The sequence below is a fragment of the Penaeus chinensis genome, chromosome 4 (genome assembly GCF_019202785.1).
Source record: "Penaeus chinensis breed Huanghai No. 1 chromosome 4, ASM1920278v2, whole genome shotgun sequence".
Classification (NCBI taxonomy): Eukaryota; Metazoa; Arthropoda; class Malacostraca; order Decapoda; family Penaeidae; genus Penaeus; species Penaeus chinensis.
The window spans coordinates 33,153,800-33,171,299 of NC_061822.1; the positions used below are offsets into that span (position 1 = coordinate 33,153,800).

The 17,500-nt window shown below is 31.9% G+C and overlaps 1 protein-coding gene across 2 annotated transcripts; it reads right to left on the reverse strand.

The window, feature by feature from the left end:
* Positions 1-2,632: 2,632 nt before the first annotated feature.
* On the reverse strand, positions 2,633-16,395 carry LOC125046381 (PX domain-containing protein kinase-like protein). 2 transcript variants are annotated; one of them, XM_047644123.1, is made up of 13 exons: positions 16,132-16,385; positions 14,130-14,321; positions 13,788-13,884; positions 13,460-13,686; positions 13,143-13,220; positions 12,433-12,595; positions 10,758-11,000; positions 9,190-9,281; positions 8,645-8,758; positions 8,107-8,181; positions 7,497-7,569; positions 5,385-5,439; positions 3,770-3,909 (listed from the first exon to the last, which is right to left on the reverse strand). In XM_047644123.1, exons 1-12 carry the CDS (start codon positions 16,231-16,233, stop codon positions 5,426-5,428), a joined length of 1,470 nt encoding a protein of 489 aa, XP_047500079.1. In that variant the 5' UTR covers positions 16,234-16,385; the 3' UTR covers positions 3,770-3,909; positions 5,385-5,425. The 2 variants fall into 2 exon arrangements, with proteins under 2 accessions (XP_047500069.1, XP_047500079.1); XM_047644113.1 differs by lacking the exon at positions 5,385-5,439 and having other exon boundaries at positions 2,633-3,909; positions 16,132-16,395.
* Positions 16,396-17,500: the final 1,105 nt, after the last annotated feature.

The following is a 17,500-nucleotide window of genomic DNA, read 5'->3' on the forward strand; positions in this document are numbered from 1 at the left end:
AATAATGTCTGTGTCTGGGTCCAGGAGGCGAAGTACCTGGTATTCGTATTAAGATTGCTTAATAAAAGGAAATCAGAAAGCTTCCTTTTAAGGAAATTTGGAGGAAGCCTTTGTTCTGCCTTCAACTCCCACTGAAAAAAAGTTGATTCTAAGAAAGTAACTTAGGTAAAGCGACTTAAATTCTTAAATCTGCAATTTTGACCTCAAATAATTCCACATAAAATGAAACTGATGTTTTCAATGCATTATGCATCCTCTTTCTTTCTTTCTACTTGATGGTGAAAGAAACTTGTCTCTAAATGGCTTGAAATCATTATTGTAAGTGTTTTTACCCGTCTGGATTGTTTTTTTCTTCAGCCCTGTGTAAGTATTTCACGAAAAATAAAGTTCTTAAACAAAAAATATTTATGTTTTCTCTCATCACTTCCCAATTTTCCTTGAGAAACAGGTCTACAAAGCTACAGGGAAAATAGACATAATTGAAACTAAAGCAAGCTGTATGACTAATCTTCTCTCTATTTCATGAGGGGGGGGGGGGAGTAAATTTGATAAAGTCACCGTAAAAAATCTTTACGTTATACTTTCTTTGTCGATTTATTGAGTGTGACATTTTGTAATTTCTAGATTAAGGCTTTGGCTAGATCTGGAGTGCCATATGCCCCATATTTACTAATAGGCCTATATGAAAAAATGATGAAAACAAACTGTCAAAGTGTAATGAAATAACAAAATGTTTATGTAAATACTGTCTTCGTTCCTTTAAATAGAAAAAGAGTAATGATATGCCACGATTACTATTTTTACATACAGTTATTTACCTAAATTATATAGGGTGTACATAATTTTATTGCCTTCTCATGGGTACAACTAAATAAAATACTGGCCAAGACATTACTGAAAAAATTCTTCTAGCTTTTTTTTGCTTCCCCCTAACCTTTTTTGTTTTTGCTGAAAAATAATGAAAAAAAAAATTAATAACATAATTATTATCTTGACAATTTTATTGATTTGTGTCCCAGGCAGGGGTGCCTTACAAGTTAACAATCTTTTGTTAGGAGTTGGCTTATTGTAGTACTTTTAATAATTGATAGAGTAAGTTTGTACATGTGAATATATACAAAACCAGTTTTATTTTGATATCCATTATCCCATTCCATATTTTCTCCCACAAGAGTGATGGGAGAAAGGGACCTTTTTTAATATCAATTTTTTAGGAATACCCAAAAAGAATGGATAGTGCCATTGCAAAAAGAAAAGAAGAAAAAAGTTATCTTCCCCATAGCTTACTTGTGTATAGATAGCCCAATTTTTGTTATTCAGAATCTAAGAAAAATGTTCATACTGGTGTATACGTTTATAATACTGTGTCATCACTTCAGAAAGAAATGAAAAGATCACAAAAAAATATCTTTAAAATCACAAGAAAGAAAGACAAAAAGAAAAAAATATATCAGTTTGTCTTTCCAATGGCATATTATGATATGAAATTGCTTCATCTGAAATGAAAGTGAATCCTCTTTAGTAGAGAGAAAATATATCAATAATATGCATTTATTTCCTCTCACTTTCTGTTATTGTGAGTAAAGATTCCAAATATCTTGAAAATCCTACCTACATATCACTGATTTTTTTTTTTTTTTAAATTATTCTTACACCTTACACATTTTCTTACTTCCTTTAATTTGTGTGTATCAATATTATGCATTTTGAAAGCATTTTTAAGGGGCTAGCCAGCTGGATAAACAATTTACATTCCTAAGGGATTTTTCCCCTAAAGAAAATAGCTCTTTTGTTTTTTCACTGTTTTGGACATTATTTACACATTACTTCTTATAATACAATGGGACTTATATTCATACAAAATTTCCATCAAGGACAATTTCATTGCCTTATCTGCAGTATGACCAGACTTTAAACAGAAAAACTAATTGAGTTTGTTCCCCTTCTCTGCCCTTTTGGATATCCCAAAATCCTGGGCTTAAAAATATGCAAAATCAGTACTATCGCTGTACATAAATTAGCGTTGTTTGTTGCAGTTATATCAATATTTATCCCCTTCACAAGATGCCTCAACAGCTTTAAAAAACTTTATGCCCTTGTTACAGAAGCTGATATTACCATATTACCATGAGTAATTTTATAGATATATATGCCTTTTAACTCAGTCTCAACTCCATACAAAGTGTACAGCTTGGCCTCTCAGTTACTTGTACAATATATTACAGGCAGATAGTGGGTAAGTGGTGGCTGAATGGATAGCATAATAACAGTGATGCAGGTGACTTCCACCTGTTGATGTTTTTTGCCTTTGAGCAGTTTAAATGCACACAAATATTTCTGAGACATACTGTGATGGTGAAGGTGGTCTTATTTTCCTATTTTTTATTATAACTGCCATCTGCAAATCTACAAAAATGTCAGCAGCCCAGGTCAACAATTGCTTTTTTACATTTTCAGAAAATTAATTAACGAAGATCTCTTTAGTATCACGAACTGCTCTGCTTGCAAGTTCTGAGTGGATGACATTCCATTCTTGAACTGTAGCTGAGCTGGGATCCCCTTTGTTTTGACACCCTACTGCATGATGTTATCATAATAGACACTAATTACATGATATAAAAAAACACAGGACGTTCTTCATTGCATGTATTTGCAAATAATCTGCAATTGTATCAAATGCATGCTATTCACAGAAATGCATTGCTCAAACAGTGATCTGTGTAATATGCCAATGACAATCAGTCCCTTTTACATCAACATAAAAATTAACCCGGGATGTGAAATTTTAAAAATAATTTCTGGACTTTTCAGTAAACTACAATCACAAATATGCTAATTCTAGCCAACTTACCTTCAGTTTGGCTTGAAAGTTTTACTTAAATTATTATCTTTTAATAATAAGCATAGTATAAAATAGTAAACTTACATATTGGCTTCTTTAATAAAAGTAATACACATTGTCATAAATGCTTTGCACCAACTATAATTCATGATTTTTATATTCCCTTTTGGAATACATTCTGACTTTGTTACACAACAAAATCAAAACAACAGGAAAAGTTTTTGACCAGTATTTTTTCTACTGACTAGATAAAAAGTAAAATTTCTTAGTGAGCTAACACAACCATTCAGTTTTCAGAGAGCACAACTTTTGAGCTTGTGGTAATTAATCAGATCTTATTATAAATCTTTACAATGTATAAAAGAAGAAATTATGACAGATATAACAAAAGTAAAACAAAGAGAGGAATGATTTTAGGAACACCAGGTAAATTACCTGAACGTAAAAATTACTTGAAACTGATTTAGCTTGTGACAGAAAAATCATAACATATATTTTTTTTACATACATACACACTTATATATCATCTTTAAATATCAAAATACAACACTTCTGATCACATACAGACAAATTTCAAGCCTCCACTCAAGGCCCCTTGATCTATCGATGTAGATTCCAATGTTATCAACCTCTCTGTTTTATATCTCACTCTGTAACCCTCTGGAATACCAAAGATAAAGATCCCCACTCTAGGACCTCTCCGTAGAAGATAGGGACTTCCGTAGATGCTCCTGAATGCAACAACATCCCAAAACGTAGTCTCCCTTACAAAACGGGAGTACTGCGGTCATTAGTTGTGGACTTCTTCAGTTTGTTCTTCTTGAATGAACTGATGGACGAGAGTAAGGCAGCTCGCTCTTGGTTCTGACTCGGAGGAGGTGGCGTGGCTGTGCTTGGGAACGAGGCCACAGGTGGAGGGGGAGGAGGAGGAGGAGGAGGAGCTGGGGCAGGGGGAGGACCAGCTTGTGACTGGGGGACAGTGGAAGTGGAAGGGGGTTGTGGATTTGGAGGGGGAGGTGGTGGGGCTACCAATGACGGTGAGAGACTCGAGTTCCCACTGGCGCTACCTGCAAATTAAGAGGACTCAATCATACATCAGTAACTGTAATGGCAAAAGTACATTTTAGATCTAAAAGTGACAATATCTTTTCTTCAAAATATTTCAAAGATAGGTGATGTTTACCAGCTCAAATAGTTGCTTAGTAATGGTTTTTCTTAAAGGAAATTTATCTTCCTCATAAACTATCTAAATCATTATAATAATTACTGTTATTTTAGTATCCTTACCATCATCATTACGTGTGTGTACAAATAAGTGTGAGTGTGAGTGTGAGTGTGAGTGTGAGTGTGAGTGTGTGTATGTATATGTGTGTGTGTATATGCACATGTGTGAGTGTGTATATATATATCTGTGTGTGTGTGTGTGTGTGTGTGTGTGTGTGTGTGTGTGTGTGTGTGTGTGTGTGTGTGTGTGTGTGTGTGTGTGTGTGTGTGTGTGTGTGTGTGTGTGTGTGTCTCTCTACAGTGTGCTTGATTTTTGGTGTGTGTGTTAATCAATACTTGCAATACTATTTGCTTTTATGCAAGAAAGAACAAAATCAAAGAAGCTTGCTAGAACCACTAATAAATTACGAAGCTAGAGCCCTTCACCAATTTCAAAGAAAAAGAAGACAGAAACACTTTTGTAATAATGTACAGTATTACAAATCCTGGTCAACTTAGCTTATTGTATTTTCTGCTCAAGTTTGTGTTTTTTTTGTATTGTAGTAGTCATATTGTTGCCTAATTGGTGGCTATCCATTCAGAATATATTATGAAATTAATTATTCCCAACTTGTATTTTCAGTTTTTGAATTTTTTTTCATGTAATTGTATCACTAGAATTGTACATATATAATTTCTTTAATTATATATTAGTAATCAGTTTTTGCATAAGGTGCAGCTCACCTAAAAGTCTACTATCAAATACTATAAAATCATATGACACATCTGTGGCATCTTATGCTTTTCTTTTTCAATTTTTTATACTTGGATAGATGCTAAGGAGAGTTCATGACGATGCACTCTAGAATATTTTTTCTTTTTCTAGGGTGCAAGGGTAGTATCTAAAACAAAGAATTACCTAGCTGCAGTAAAAGAATAAATGGGAGATGGGATTCATAGTCAATAGTTAACCTCATTATTGCAAGATTAACATAAATTCAACAACTCCTTTCAGTATTGGGGGGAAAAAATGGATAAAAAATGGTTTGTGGCAGTATGAACAAAACCAAAATAAAGGTAAGATATAAAAACAGCAATAAATGAACAAATACACTTCAGCTCCTTCAAAGCTCAAGTACCGCTACAGATCAGGAAGATACCACTAAAATTACACAACAATGCTGAAATAAAGAAAGGTAACTGAGAGAGACCAAAGCCTTTTTAACAGAAGAAATGCTGCAAAGACCATTTGACAGAAGAAACTGAAAAGATATGAAGTGAATGCTAATCAAACTACTATGTACAAAGCATACAAAATCTACTACACTGTCATACTAACCATCTTGTGTTTCCTTGTTGGTCAACAGCTTGGAAGACAAATCATAATTGATTTACTGAAAAATCACAACATGTAACACATGATAGAATCACATTTCTTTTAGTTATCTTATCAAAATAATCACATATACTTACATCTTATTTGTCACCCGAATGGGAATAAAATTAGAGGGACAAAAAAAATCAAGAAAAATATGAACATTAATCCTTTTAACATAAAAATCAAGTAAAGTATGATAAAATATAAATTGCATACATGTTACACTATGTATCTTATTTCAATATGTACCTTAAAAGCAACCTGATGAATCTAGAATATTCTTTTTTGAATGAGTGGAAATTTCATAAAATGGATTAATACATACATTTTAATACTTAATGATTCACTTCACATTTCCGCTTACCTGTGAATTACAAATCTGAGTCATGAATAAACCTTGCCTTTAGCTTTACAGATAATGTTTGTCATGTTATCTAATTCACTGCTGACTTGAAAGAAATTATATGCCTTATTCTAATCCTCAGGTTTAGCTTTACTGCAAAGTTTATAAACATTAACTATTTTTTTCATAATTAATTCCTTGTCAAAATTATGATAAAGAAAAAGGAATATAAAATAATCATTCAAAGTAAAAAATAAAAAACAAAAACATAATTACAAAAAAGGTACTTACAGTACATACATATAATTAACAATCAAAAATGATGTTACACATATGATACTCTATTCCATTTAATTTCAAAATATTATATACATGATGTAATAAGGAAGTTTTTGTATCTAATATTTTGCACTGAAAAGAAAGAAAGAAAGAAAGAAAGAAAAAAGAAAAGAAGAAGAAGAAGAAGAAGAAAGAGATAAAAATCACATACTTGGTTATCCATTCAAAATAACATGATTATTGATTAGTGTTGCATACCCATCAACCTGACTTAGACAAGGTTCCCTAACTCAGGAATTAATTAACCTTGCTTTCATAATATATAAACTAACAGAAAAAAACAATTAAAAGTAAAAGTGCATATCTGTTATCAGATATATAAAAAAAAAAAATTATGCAAAGAAAATATGGAAATCATGTTATACTGACTCTTATTTAGAAATATACTTTTTAATTTTTTATTAATTTTAATCCACTTTGCACAAAGACAATGTAAAGTGAATATGGGATGCATAATAGGATGAAAGACTTAAGAAAAAGAAAGAAAGAGAGAAAGAAAGAAAGAAAAAATCAGGAGGGGAAGCTCAAAACTGTCAGTAGACAAAATATATATATATATATATTTCACTTTCAACAACTCATAACCTTCCAGTGTTAAGATGCATGAATACCATAAGGGTACCAGGGCTGGTTGCACATATGTGGCACTTTTGTGTTGCAGTCTCATATAAAAGGCCAGAGTGCCAGAAACTGTTCTAACTGCAACCAGAGAGCACCCTCGGGCTTGAAAATATGCCTAATCCCTTGCGGCCGATGTTCAAGCCTCTCCTGCCCCTTACCTTCTTCCTCCTGACATGCTCTTCCTTCCCATCATGAGCACTTACACTCAAGAGTAAGGATGGGCGAGGGTGTAAGGTGTGCTCTGGTAACCAATCAGAATTATTTCTGGTACAATGACTGTTTAAATGAGACTGTAAAACAAAATTTACACATGCAACATTCACACATCTTAGGGCTACTGCACATTGACCAAACTTTACTGACAGATTTATAAATACTACCCCAAGTTAAGCTATAAGTAAACAGGAGAACGTTTGTAAATCTTTTGCTCTTCTTAGTATGTTCCATAATTTCAGATAAAAGATTACCTTAATTTTACCCTGTGGGGTGTAGAGGGTATACATTTTACCTCTTATATTGGGCATCATTACATGAACAATACAATGCAAAACATGCAAGTCATTATAACACTTCAAACACAGAAATATATTATTTGCATTTACACACTGCCTGTTACTGAAATAACCAAAACATTCATGAGTATTTTACAATACTGTACCATTATTATCTCTTTTTGTATTAAATTCACTATATATTTAAAGCTGAAACTAGCATGCTCAATACAATGTATAAATGATGCCACTGAAGTGATATGAGATGAGGTAACTTACCAGGACTTGGACTAGTGTCTTCTGACGATCTCTGGGAATCTGATATAATACCATTTGTGTCGGCTTGTAAATGCTGAAATATAAAGCAAAAACTTCAAAAGGGTATTCAATATTCCTAAGTTCCTAGTTCCTAATGTGCTTCTCTGTAGTGTATCTGAGCCTGTTGCTGTCCGCAAAGGGGGTCATTCCTCATAAATGGATGACCATGCAATAAGTTATTTTGGCTTACTACTGCTGTATATAAACCCATAACAATTTCCTTTCTCTATGATTTTCTTTGTTGATTAAATCCTATTTTATTTAGCTTGATTGTGACAGCTATCCTAACAGCACTCAAGGCATACTAGCATTATCCTGTCATACATTTAGTGTGGGGGAAAAAAAAAATTAGCAAATAACAAATGGCAGGAAGTAAGAAATTATCATCAATGTAATGTTAAGCCACATCTGCCCTTTAATGGATATAATGATAAAACCATAAAAAAGTAATATAAAGACATAATATGATATCAATCTATAATCTAGGGACATATATGTTCACTAAACTCAAGAGAACAAAAATTATATTGACAGAATTTTACTTGCTGTGACCAATATCATGCACTTATACCTTTTTATATCTGTTCTTTATCGACTGTTGTGAAACAAATGCCTCTGCTTTGGACAACTTTCTCTGCTGACGAACCTGTGAGTAAAAATAATAATAATAAGAAGCCAAAAATAATTACCCATGATATTTCTATACATTCTTTAACAATTTATAGTATCTTCAATTTGACACAAACACATGTATGTACACATGACCCTCACCAAGACAGACAGACAGGCAGATAAGCAGGTACAATGACATATGTATATATATGATCATACAACACATATAAGTGGATTTTATCCAATCTACACAAAGGTAGAAAAAATAACTGATTTCTTAATAATCAATCTTCAGTATGGGGCAATAATGTATTCTGTACTGTTAGTCCCAGTGATGACTGAATAAAATTATTGTCTCATTTTTTCCACGACTTCCTTTAATTTTCTTTCTCCTTTCCCTCTCTCCCAATCAACCAATCAACCAAGTCCTATCTTTCTCTCTCTCCAGCAACAGCAAACAGGGTATCTGTCTGTCTGTTTCTATTTTTCTGTCTTACTTTCTTTTGGTCAGCAGCTAATCTTGTCAACAAAGCCTCATGGCTGGCTGATACAGCCTGTTTCACCGATGATGGTAATTTCAGGCTTGGTTTTTCATGGCTATGTAGAGGAACCTGCAAAGTGTTCAAATGTAAGTAAGAAACAAATATTACCGAGGGTAGCCACATCTGAGGACTTAAAAAACAGGGATAACCTTGAAATTTTCCCTCACTCCTAAACACACACATATATATATAACATATAATATCTATCTATCTATAATATATATACATATATACATATATATATATATATATATATATATATATATAAATTAACAGAGAACATACACTATGAATAAGGCAATCTTCCTACATTGCATGTACATTTTAAAGAAATAAACTTGCTAGATAAATAACTAAAACACTGCTTTTGTGATTTTTTTCATTATCATATTTGTTTCAGTAGAGAGCCCCTTGCTATCTGCTTCATCCACCTCTGGACACTGTTATTACAAACAATGTTATCTCTTATCTATTACTATTCAAATTCCTATACACTTTACCTGATTAAAGAATGGATGAGTTAGCAAGCCGGCAACAGTAGGTATGCCATTTTTGCAAGCTTCTGGACTCAGTATGCTTTCAAGTACAGATCCTGAAAAAAAGAAAAGAGAAAACGTTTATTAAGACCGAAAACAAAAATACATCTGAAAATGTATTGCATAACCAGTCTCCATTATTCTTTTAGTATTTACATGGTCCAAGACTAAATGCTTCCAAGAAAATTCCTACAAAAGAGAGGTTGGTGAGGCAATAACACATGATACACAAGAGAAAACAAAATGTAGTTTAGCTTTCTCTGTTAACATACAATTAAATATTTCTTCCTCCTATTTGGATATCATATCATTTTAGAAACCAAGTCTGCTATATATAAGAATATAAGAACAATAATAATATAAACGATGATAATAATCTGCTCAACAATTACATCAACAATAATACTACTATCAATAATAACAATAATAATAATAATAACAATAAAAATGAAATATTAATAGTGATTAAATGATACACAAAAATGGTTTACTGTAAGATGTGTCATGGTCTTTCCAACACACACACACCTGCACTCACGGACGCACGGACGCATGCACGCACGCACGCACACAAGCACGCACAAAAACAGACACATGCATGCACGCACATCCGCATGCACGCATGGACACACAGATATATGTATCATCTATCTATCTATTTATACATATATACACATAGACATGCATAGATGGATACATAAAGAGAGAAGCATATATATATAGCGCCATCTAAAAACCCAGAAAAAGAGAGATAGCACTGAAAGGCATGACAGTATTCACTGATACAGTTGTGTTTAGAGACAAGTGTAGTATTAGAATGTGTTTGTTTGATTAGATTGGGGTGAGGAAGCATCAGAGATTAGATCAGGATGATGACAAAATCCCTGTTTCCCTTCAATACAATAGGTTCAGTTCCAAAGGGAGATATGGTGAAAGGCTGGTCGAGACAAAAACAAGAAATAAGAAAAAAGAATAAAAAAATCTATTGTACGAAGACTAGTTGAGAAACTTTGTACATTATTTTCATGTCATGGAAAATGTGTAAAATCAGATACCTAAAACTGTTTCCTTTTTTTTTTAGTAAGGGTAACCTTGATTTCTTTTTTTTTTTTTTTTTTTTTTTTTATGGGAGATAAGTTAGATATAGCTTTCAATTAATAATTCTTCTTGGCAAGGTAATTGCCAAGAAAGAATAACAATATGAAAAAAAGGGAGAAAGAGATGATGATTAAAGATGATAAAGGAGGGAAAAAGAAAAAGTGAAAAGGTGAAAAAGAAGAAGAAAAATAATATTGTGAATTATAATAAGAAAAAAGAAGAAGAGAAAGAATAAACATTGGAGAATGAAGGATTAAAAGAAAAAGAAAACGAAGAACAAATATGAATCAGAACAAGAAGAGTAAGAAGCTGAACAACAATTAAAAAAAAAAAAAAAAAAGATAAAGAAAATTAATAAGAAAGAAAGAAAAAAAGCCCAAAGAAGAAAAAACAATCCCCCACTCTTTAAATGCATACAAAAAACTCCAACTTACTTGACAGAGGAGGACACTCTGGAGGAAACTCAGTGCATGTGTCTGTCGTCAGGCGCTTCTGGAAAATCATTTCGTACAACACATGGCCAAAGCTATAGACGTCAATGGCTTCAATTGAGTTGATCTTGCGATGGTTGATCATGAATGGCCTGAGTTGGGTGGGAAGACCGACTACCTGATTCTCGAGTTCCAGGAGGCGACACACATTATTGTCTATCACTAGGTTGCCAGTGTGCAAGCTTCCTGTACAAGAAGAAAATATGTCATTGTTTTTTTTTTCCTAATTGTCATTCTAGATGTATTCTAAATTTTATCCTTATAGTATATAGCTCATTTTCACCATCTTTCACAAGGGTAACATTCTTAACCCACTGGTGCTGGGCATATGAAGCATCCATTGGAGTTTTTGATCAACTTCACAAGGGAATGGTCATAAATGAGTCAGTTACCAGGCATACCAACTAATATTATTATAATCATAATTATCATTATCATCATTAATATTACTATAGGCATTACCATCACTGAAATTGCTATCATTATACTGTTGTTAAAGATAGTAATAGCAATAAAAATAGAAAATTTGTGAAAAGGGTTAATCTCTGAGATCAAGCAGCCTAACAGCTGATTCCTTGGGAACTAAGATGTGGGGCTATATATGTGTAAACAAAATTATGAGAATAAAACCACAAGGCATGTATATCCCAGTGCTAGCTATAAATCTCTAGAGAGAGCTTTTTCAAAAGAGAAAAATTCTATCTATATTGTACTTATAAGATCTGCATACTATTTTATTAGTGTGTGCTAATGGTATTATATAAGGGTTGCTTCCTATCATATTTTTGATAACTGATATACATGTAAATATTGCATTTATGTTGATGAGTTACATCTTAGTAGATCTGAATATATTACAAAATAACATAGTGTATATACACATTATTCCATAATTACAATATTGTCCAGTTGTGTGGAAAGGTAATAAATATGATAAATACTTAAAAAAAAATATAAAACTAATGAATTATCAGCACCACCTTATATACAATTAGTGTGCTTTGTGATATTTTCATTAAGAATACTTTCCACTACATATGAAAACTACTCTGAAGGATATAGTCTGTGTGCCTGAAACCAGCTGATGTGCATCAAAATCTAAAAAATAGTATATCCAACCTTGGAGTATATGTATGCGATACCAGGGATTTGTTGGGGATAAAATGCTCAGGTGATCATGTTATAAGACTGATAAGAATTCTTTGTACGTTTTTTTTTTTTTTTTTTTTTTGGGGGGGGGGGGGGGAAGAGACTGAGGAGTTATATCTTTAAAGTTAGCAGAGAGAATACATATGTTTTTTTTTTTTTTTTCTTTAACACAGAATTAAAAATCCCTGCCAAAATTTGCCAATGGTATTTTTTAATCAATTTGTGTTTTGCCTTGATTTTGTGAAAGGGTTCAACTTATTTGTGAAAAAATACTTATCTTCAAATATAAATATAAACCTATTTACACCCATTCTCAAGTGCCGAACATTAAATATATCCAATTTTTTACATAAACCAGCTCATTAGTTCTGAACTCTATTGGTACAATCAACTTTATACAAGTCAGAGCATTCTGGTGAACGTATTTCCAAACCTGTACATTTTTAGCATACAAGGAAATAACCCTTACCATGTCCTAACCCTTTTTCATGTAGGAATAAAAGAGCCTGTAAAATCTGTCTCCCATAGATGGCACACTCTCTCTGGGGGATAGGATTTAACCTTTCTCCCGTGTACTTCATCAGGCAACTTCCTCGTGGCTTCGCTTGGTGTATCTGATCTCGGACTGTTCCCTGTAGAGAGGATTTTGCATAGAATTCCTATATGGTAATAATTAAGATAAAAATTACTATAACAATAATGGTGGTGATAATAATGAGTGCAATGATATTAATATTGTTATTAATAACATTAACAGGAAAAAATAATGAAAGTAATTAGAATGATGATAATGAAATGGATGATGATGATGATGGTGATATTAATGAGAATAGTAATAACAACATTATCGATAATAACAGTGATAACAACAACAATTATAGTTATAATAATAATAACTACTTTATTATAATAACAACAACAACATCAATAATAAGAATAATAAAAATCATAATCATAACAGAAATGAAGCTTTTCAGCATCTATGAAATTCCTCAAGGCAGCAGTAAAGAAGAAATAACACATAACTGAGGAAATAAAACTAAAATAAATGACATCAGCTGGTTGTTGTTATCACAAACTTCCACTCAATTTTTCCCCAATTTAAATCAATATCATGCCAAGCCTTCTGGCTGTATGAGGTTTCCATAAAACCTCACACAGCAAGATGCATAACCTTACCTGTGGAAACCACGGCCGAACAACACACACACCGGTTTCCGTGGCCACACTGCTGACAGACGGAACAATGTATGGGTGCTGGAAAAATTTGAGGAAACACACGAATATAATAATAATGGAGGTCACTGTAAAATTCTCAGTCTACCCATCTGTATCTCTGTTTTCTATCTATTCTTCTATATATTACTAGAGTATCAATGATTTTTTGTATCAATCAATGTATGTCTCAATCTCAATCAATATATCTAGCCATATAATTACTTATCTACCTACTTATTTCTTTTGTAGCACTGAGGTCAACACAATTATTTTGTTACCTGACACTGGACAAGTGCCGTGAGTGTCGCATGCATGTCTCGTAAGTTCATGGCTCTGTCCGGGCCAAAGGGAGCCCACCAAAGTATGTGCTGCGTTTTGGCATCTGCCAATGGGTGTGCCAGAAAGTATTCTTTACAAATGCGTGTTCCAATTCCTGGAAGGGCTTCTGTGGCCTCATGGCTTCCTCCTGACCTGAGGACAATGTGCACATTCTGTCTTGCCTCCTCTGAAAGTAATAGAAGGAATTTTGAATACCAATATAAAGTTATACTGTAATATAATGCAATCTCACATGGGATTCATATAAAAGCTGGTGACAAACCTTACCTTGAAAATTTCTAGAATATGACTTAGGATCTAAGAACTTTTTCACTGGTAATGATGAAGCTAGTAGTTCATTTGACAATATGTTGTCAAGATATTTCTGAAAGTCCAGAAATTGCCATAAAAAATCTAAACTGTATTTTGGTTAACTGTCTGCTGCCATATTTTCTTACATGATCATAAAATGTATAAACAATAAGTGAGAATAACAGTACATCATTAGGTATGCCATATAATTTGCATATTTTGGAAATTGTGACCATAAAAACAAAAGAAAAAAACAAAACAAAAAGCAACAATAATACATAAAAAACATGTCTCATTCTCCTCCACCAAGATACTTACCTGTAGGGCCACTTTTCTCTCATTAATAAAGTCTCTATCTGTATTTCCAAAAACTTTCTTGGGAGGTAGCTGTGGTAGCACCATAGATCCAACCTTTAAGGAAGACTGGAGTTGCGCAAAATTGGAATATCTGTGGCTTACAGTCCATCTTGTGTCAACGTCTGGGGTACGCCAAACTTCTAAAACATATTCCTGGAATCGAATGAACATTGAGAACTGCAATATTAGTCCAAGGTAAGACTGTTACTAAGAATTAGCATATTCATGAATGAATGCAGCCTCTAAAATTATTCCATAATGATATATATAAAGAAAATAAGTAGATGATCAAATATTGATGATGAAATGAAAAGATTTTAGATTATTTATCTTCTCCCTCTGACACTATTACTTAAAGAGTAACATTTATTTAGAATTAATCAGTTCTCACTTTAAGAGGAAGGAAAAAACACTACTGATAAACAAAATAGCTACAATTAAGAAAAAAAAATCTTACACTGATAAAAAAAAGTATATACATACATACATACATACATACATACATACATACATACATACATAAAAAAAAAAAAATATATATATATATATACATACATATATATACACACATATATTCATATATATACATATATATATATATATATATATATATATATATATATATATACATGTATAGATCCATGCGCCAATACATACATACATACATATATGTATATATATATATATATATATATATATATATATATATAAATATATACATATATACACATACATATATACATATATACATATACATATATATATATATATATATATACATATATATATATATATATATATTATATATATATATAGAGAGAGAGATAGATAGATAGATAAATAGATAGATAGACATATATATATATATATATATATATATATATATATATATATATCTCTTCAGCATATATGCTCTAGTAAATGTAGTGTTCAATTTTGTTTTCTCCTCAAAGATTTTCATCAATTTATTTGTTTAACCCAGTTTCTATAAGCTGGCCCTTTTTGCTACTACCATCAACTTTTGATACCTCATGTACCCCACAAGCTTGTAATATTGTGTTGTGTTATTTTACCTCATAAAAACAAAATTGAATATTACAAAACATACCCATATTTAGAACCACAGAACACTGTATGGAAGCACACATACTTGAGAGCTTCATTATGTAGTAAAAAATAACCATCGGGAGTTCACATAATCAAGGACAGTTCCTAAATTCAATGAATCTAATATCTATTATCACACATGTTTTAATTTATTCTAATACATTCTAGATGTGCTTCATGTTTCTGTGTCTAGCAAGGCACATGATTTCATGTTTTAACTGCCAAAATATGTAATAGTTATGTTTGAGTCATTACTGATCAAAGAACTTATCTTATGTATGGCATATTTATTTACCAAAAGAACTAGTAGAATGGTGTGTAAAATGCAGTATTGGCAAACAAGCAAATCTAAAGAGGAAACATTTTCCATTTATTTTTTTTCTTGCAAGCCATGTAGTTTCTATCCTAGTATACTCAAGCTGTACAGTTTTTTTTCCCTATTATACAAACGACAATAACTGAATAGAACATGGGACTAAAAACAATATTAGGGCAGATCCTTGATTCATCTGTGTCTTTCCTTTCGTAACTTCTAAACAACAAATATACAAATACATGGTCTCAGTATGCACTTGAAAACACTTTCACTTCTCTGAAAATCAACATTATATTGAAGGTACATTTTCCGGAGGAACACAGTATAACACTAAATTATTTCCAAATTAAAGAAAAATAACTGATTCTAAAAAACAAACAAAAAAAAACCACCTATCAACAACAACACCATAAAACAACAAAAAAAGCACACGCCTTCCAACACAATTGTTATCAAACTCCTCTCACTCACACATCCTTTCGCAATACACATACCTTCAGAACAACCACACACACAAACAACTAAAACAAACACACTCACAATATGTCCATCGGTATTCTGGGCCTCCTTGATATTGCAAAAGAGAGGCTTAGTGTCATCAAGGAGCAATTTATCCTCCCTCTTCTTCTCGAATACAGACATCTCGCATCGTCTGTGGCGTCGTACTGTTTGAATCAGCTGATCGAGGTAAACACCCACCCGTCAAAGTCACGTGGTCAAGGAGGCGGAGTCAAAGTCACGTGGTCAGGGAGGCGGAGTCAAAGTCACGTGATCTAGAAGACGGTGTCACGCTCTCTGTTGCATTAGAGAAAGACATTTTATTGGTAATGTTACTTGGGTTAGATATAATAACCTGTATCTTTTCCTCGGCATACTCTCACGGAGAAGAATTGACTGGACAGTGTGAAGGGAAAAAACCACACTGGCTCTTACATGTTTCATAAAATTGTTACGTCATCTGTTTACATCATGAATAGATTTCCTGGTAGAGTAAAAAATCATGATGACGTCGGATATTTATAATGATGGATTCTCGGACTGAACAACACCCTCAACAATAAAAAGAAGGCCACCACTACCACTATGTTAAGAATAATAATAACAAAAATGATGATAATACTAACAATGATAATAACAATAATGACTAATAATGATAAGGATGAAGAATACAAATTAATGATAATGATAAAAATAATGATAGCAACCATACTACCACCGCTACTGCTACCACTATAATAACAATAATAATGATATAATAATTATAACAATAATAACTATAACAACAATAGTAATAATAACGATAATCAAAATAATGATAATAACGATAATCAAAATAGTCATGATAATGAAAATGACAAAAACAACAACAAAAGCAACAATAATGGTAATGCTAGTATAAATAATGATAATAATAATGGTAATAATGTAGTGATGATAACAAAATACAAAGATAATATCAATTATAACATGAATAATAATGATAGTAATGATGGTGGTGGTGGTGGTGAGGATAAGACTACTAATAATGATAATGATTATAGTATTGATAATGACAATAATAATAATCACAGTAATGATGATAATGATGGTATTGGCGATGATAATAAATATAATAACGATAATAATAATGATAGTAATAATGATGACAATAAAGATAATGATGATGATGATAATAATAATAATAATAATAATAATAATAATAATAATAATAATAATAATAATAATAATAGCAATAATGAATAATAACAAAAATATTCATGATAATCATAATAACAATAAAACAAACAATGATGACGATAAGAATTATGATATCAATAAAAATGATGATGAGTATAATGAAATTAATAATAGTAATGATAATGGTAGTGATAATGATGTTGAAAATAATTATGGTAATGGTAACAACAAC

Excerpts from the sequence above, each read along its gene's own strand:
- LOC125046381 (XM_047644113.1), bottom strand. The coding sequence starts at position 16,233 with ATGTCTGTATTCGAGAAGAAGAGGGAGGATAAATTGCTCCTTGATGAC. Across the intron at positions 13,885-14,129 it reads AGAGAAAAGTGGCCCTACAG|AAATATCTTGACAACATATT; the intron begins GTAAGTATCTTG and ends CTGGACTTTCAG. Across the intron at positions 12,596-13,142 it reads TTCGGCCGTGGTTTCCACAG|GGAACAGTCCGAGATCAGAT; the intron begins GTAAGGTTATGC and ends TCCTCTCTACAG.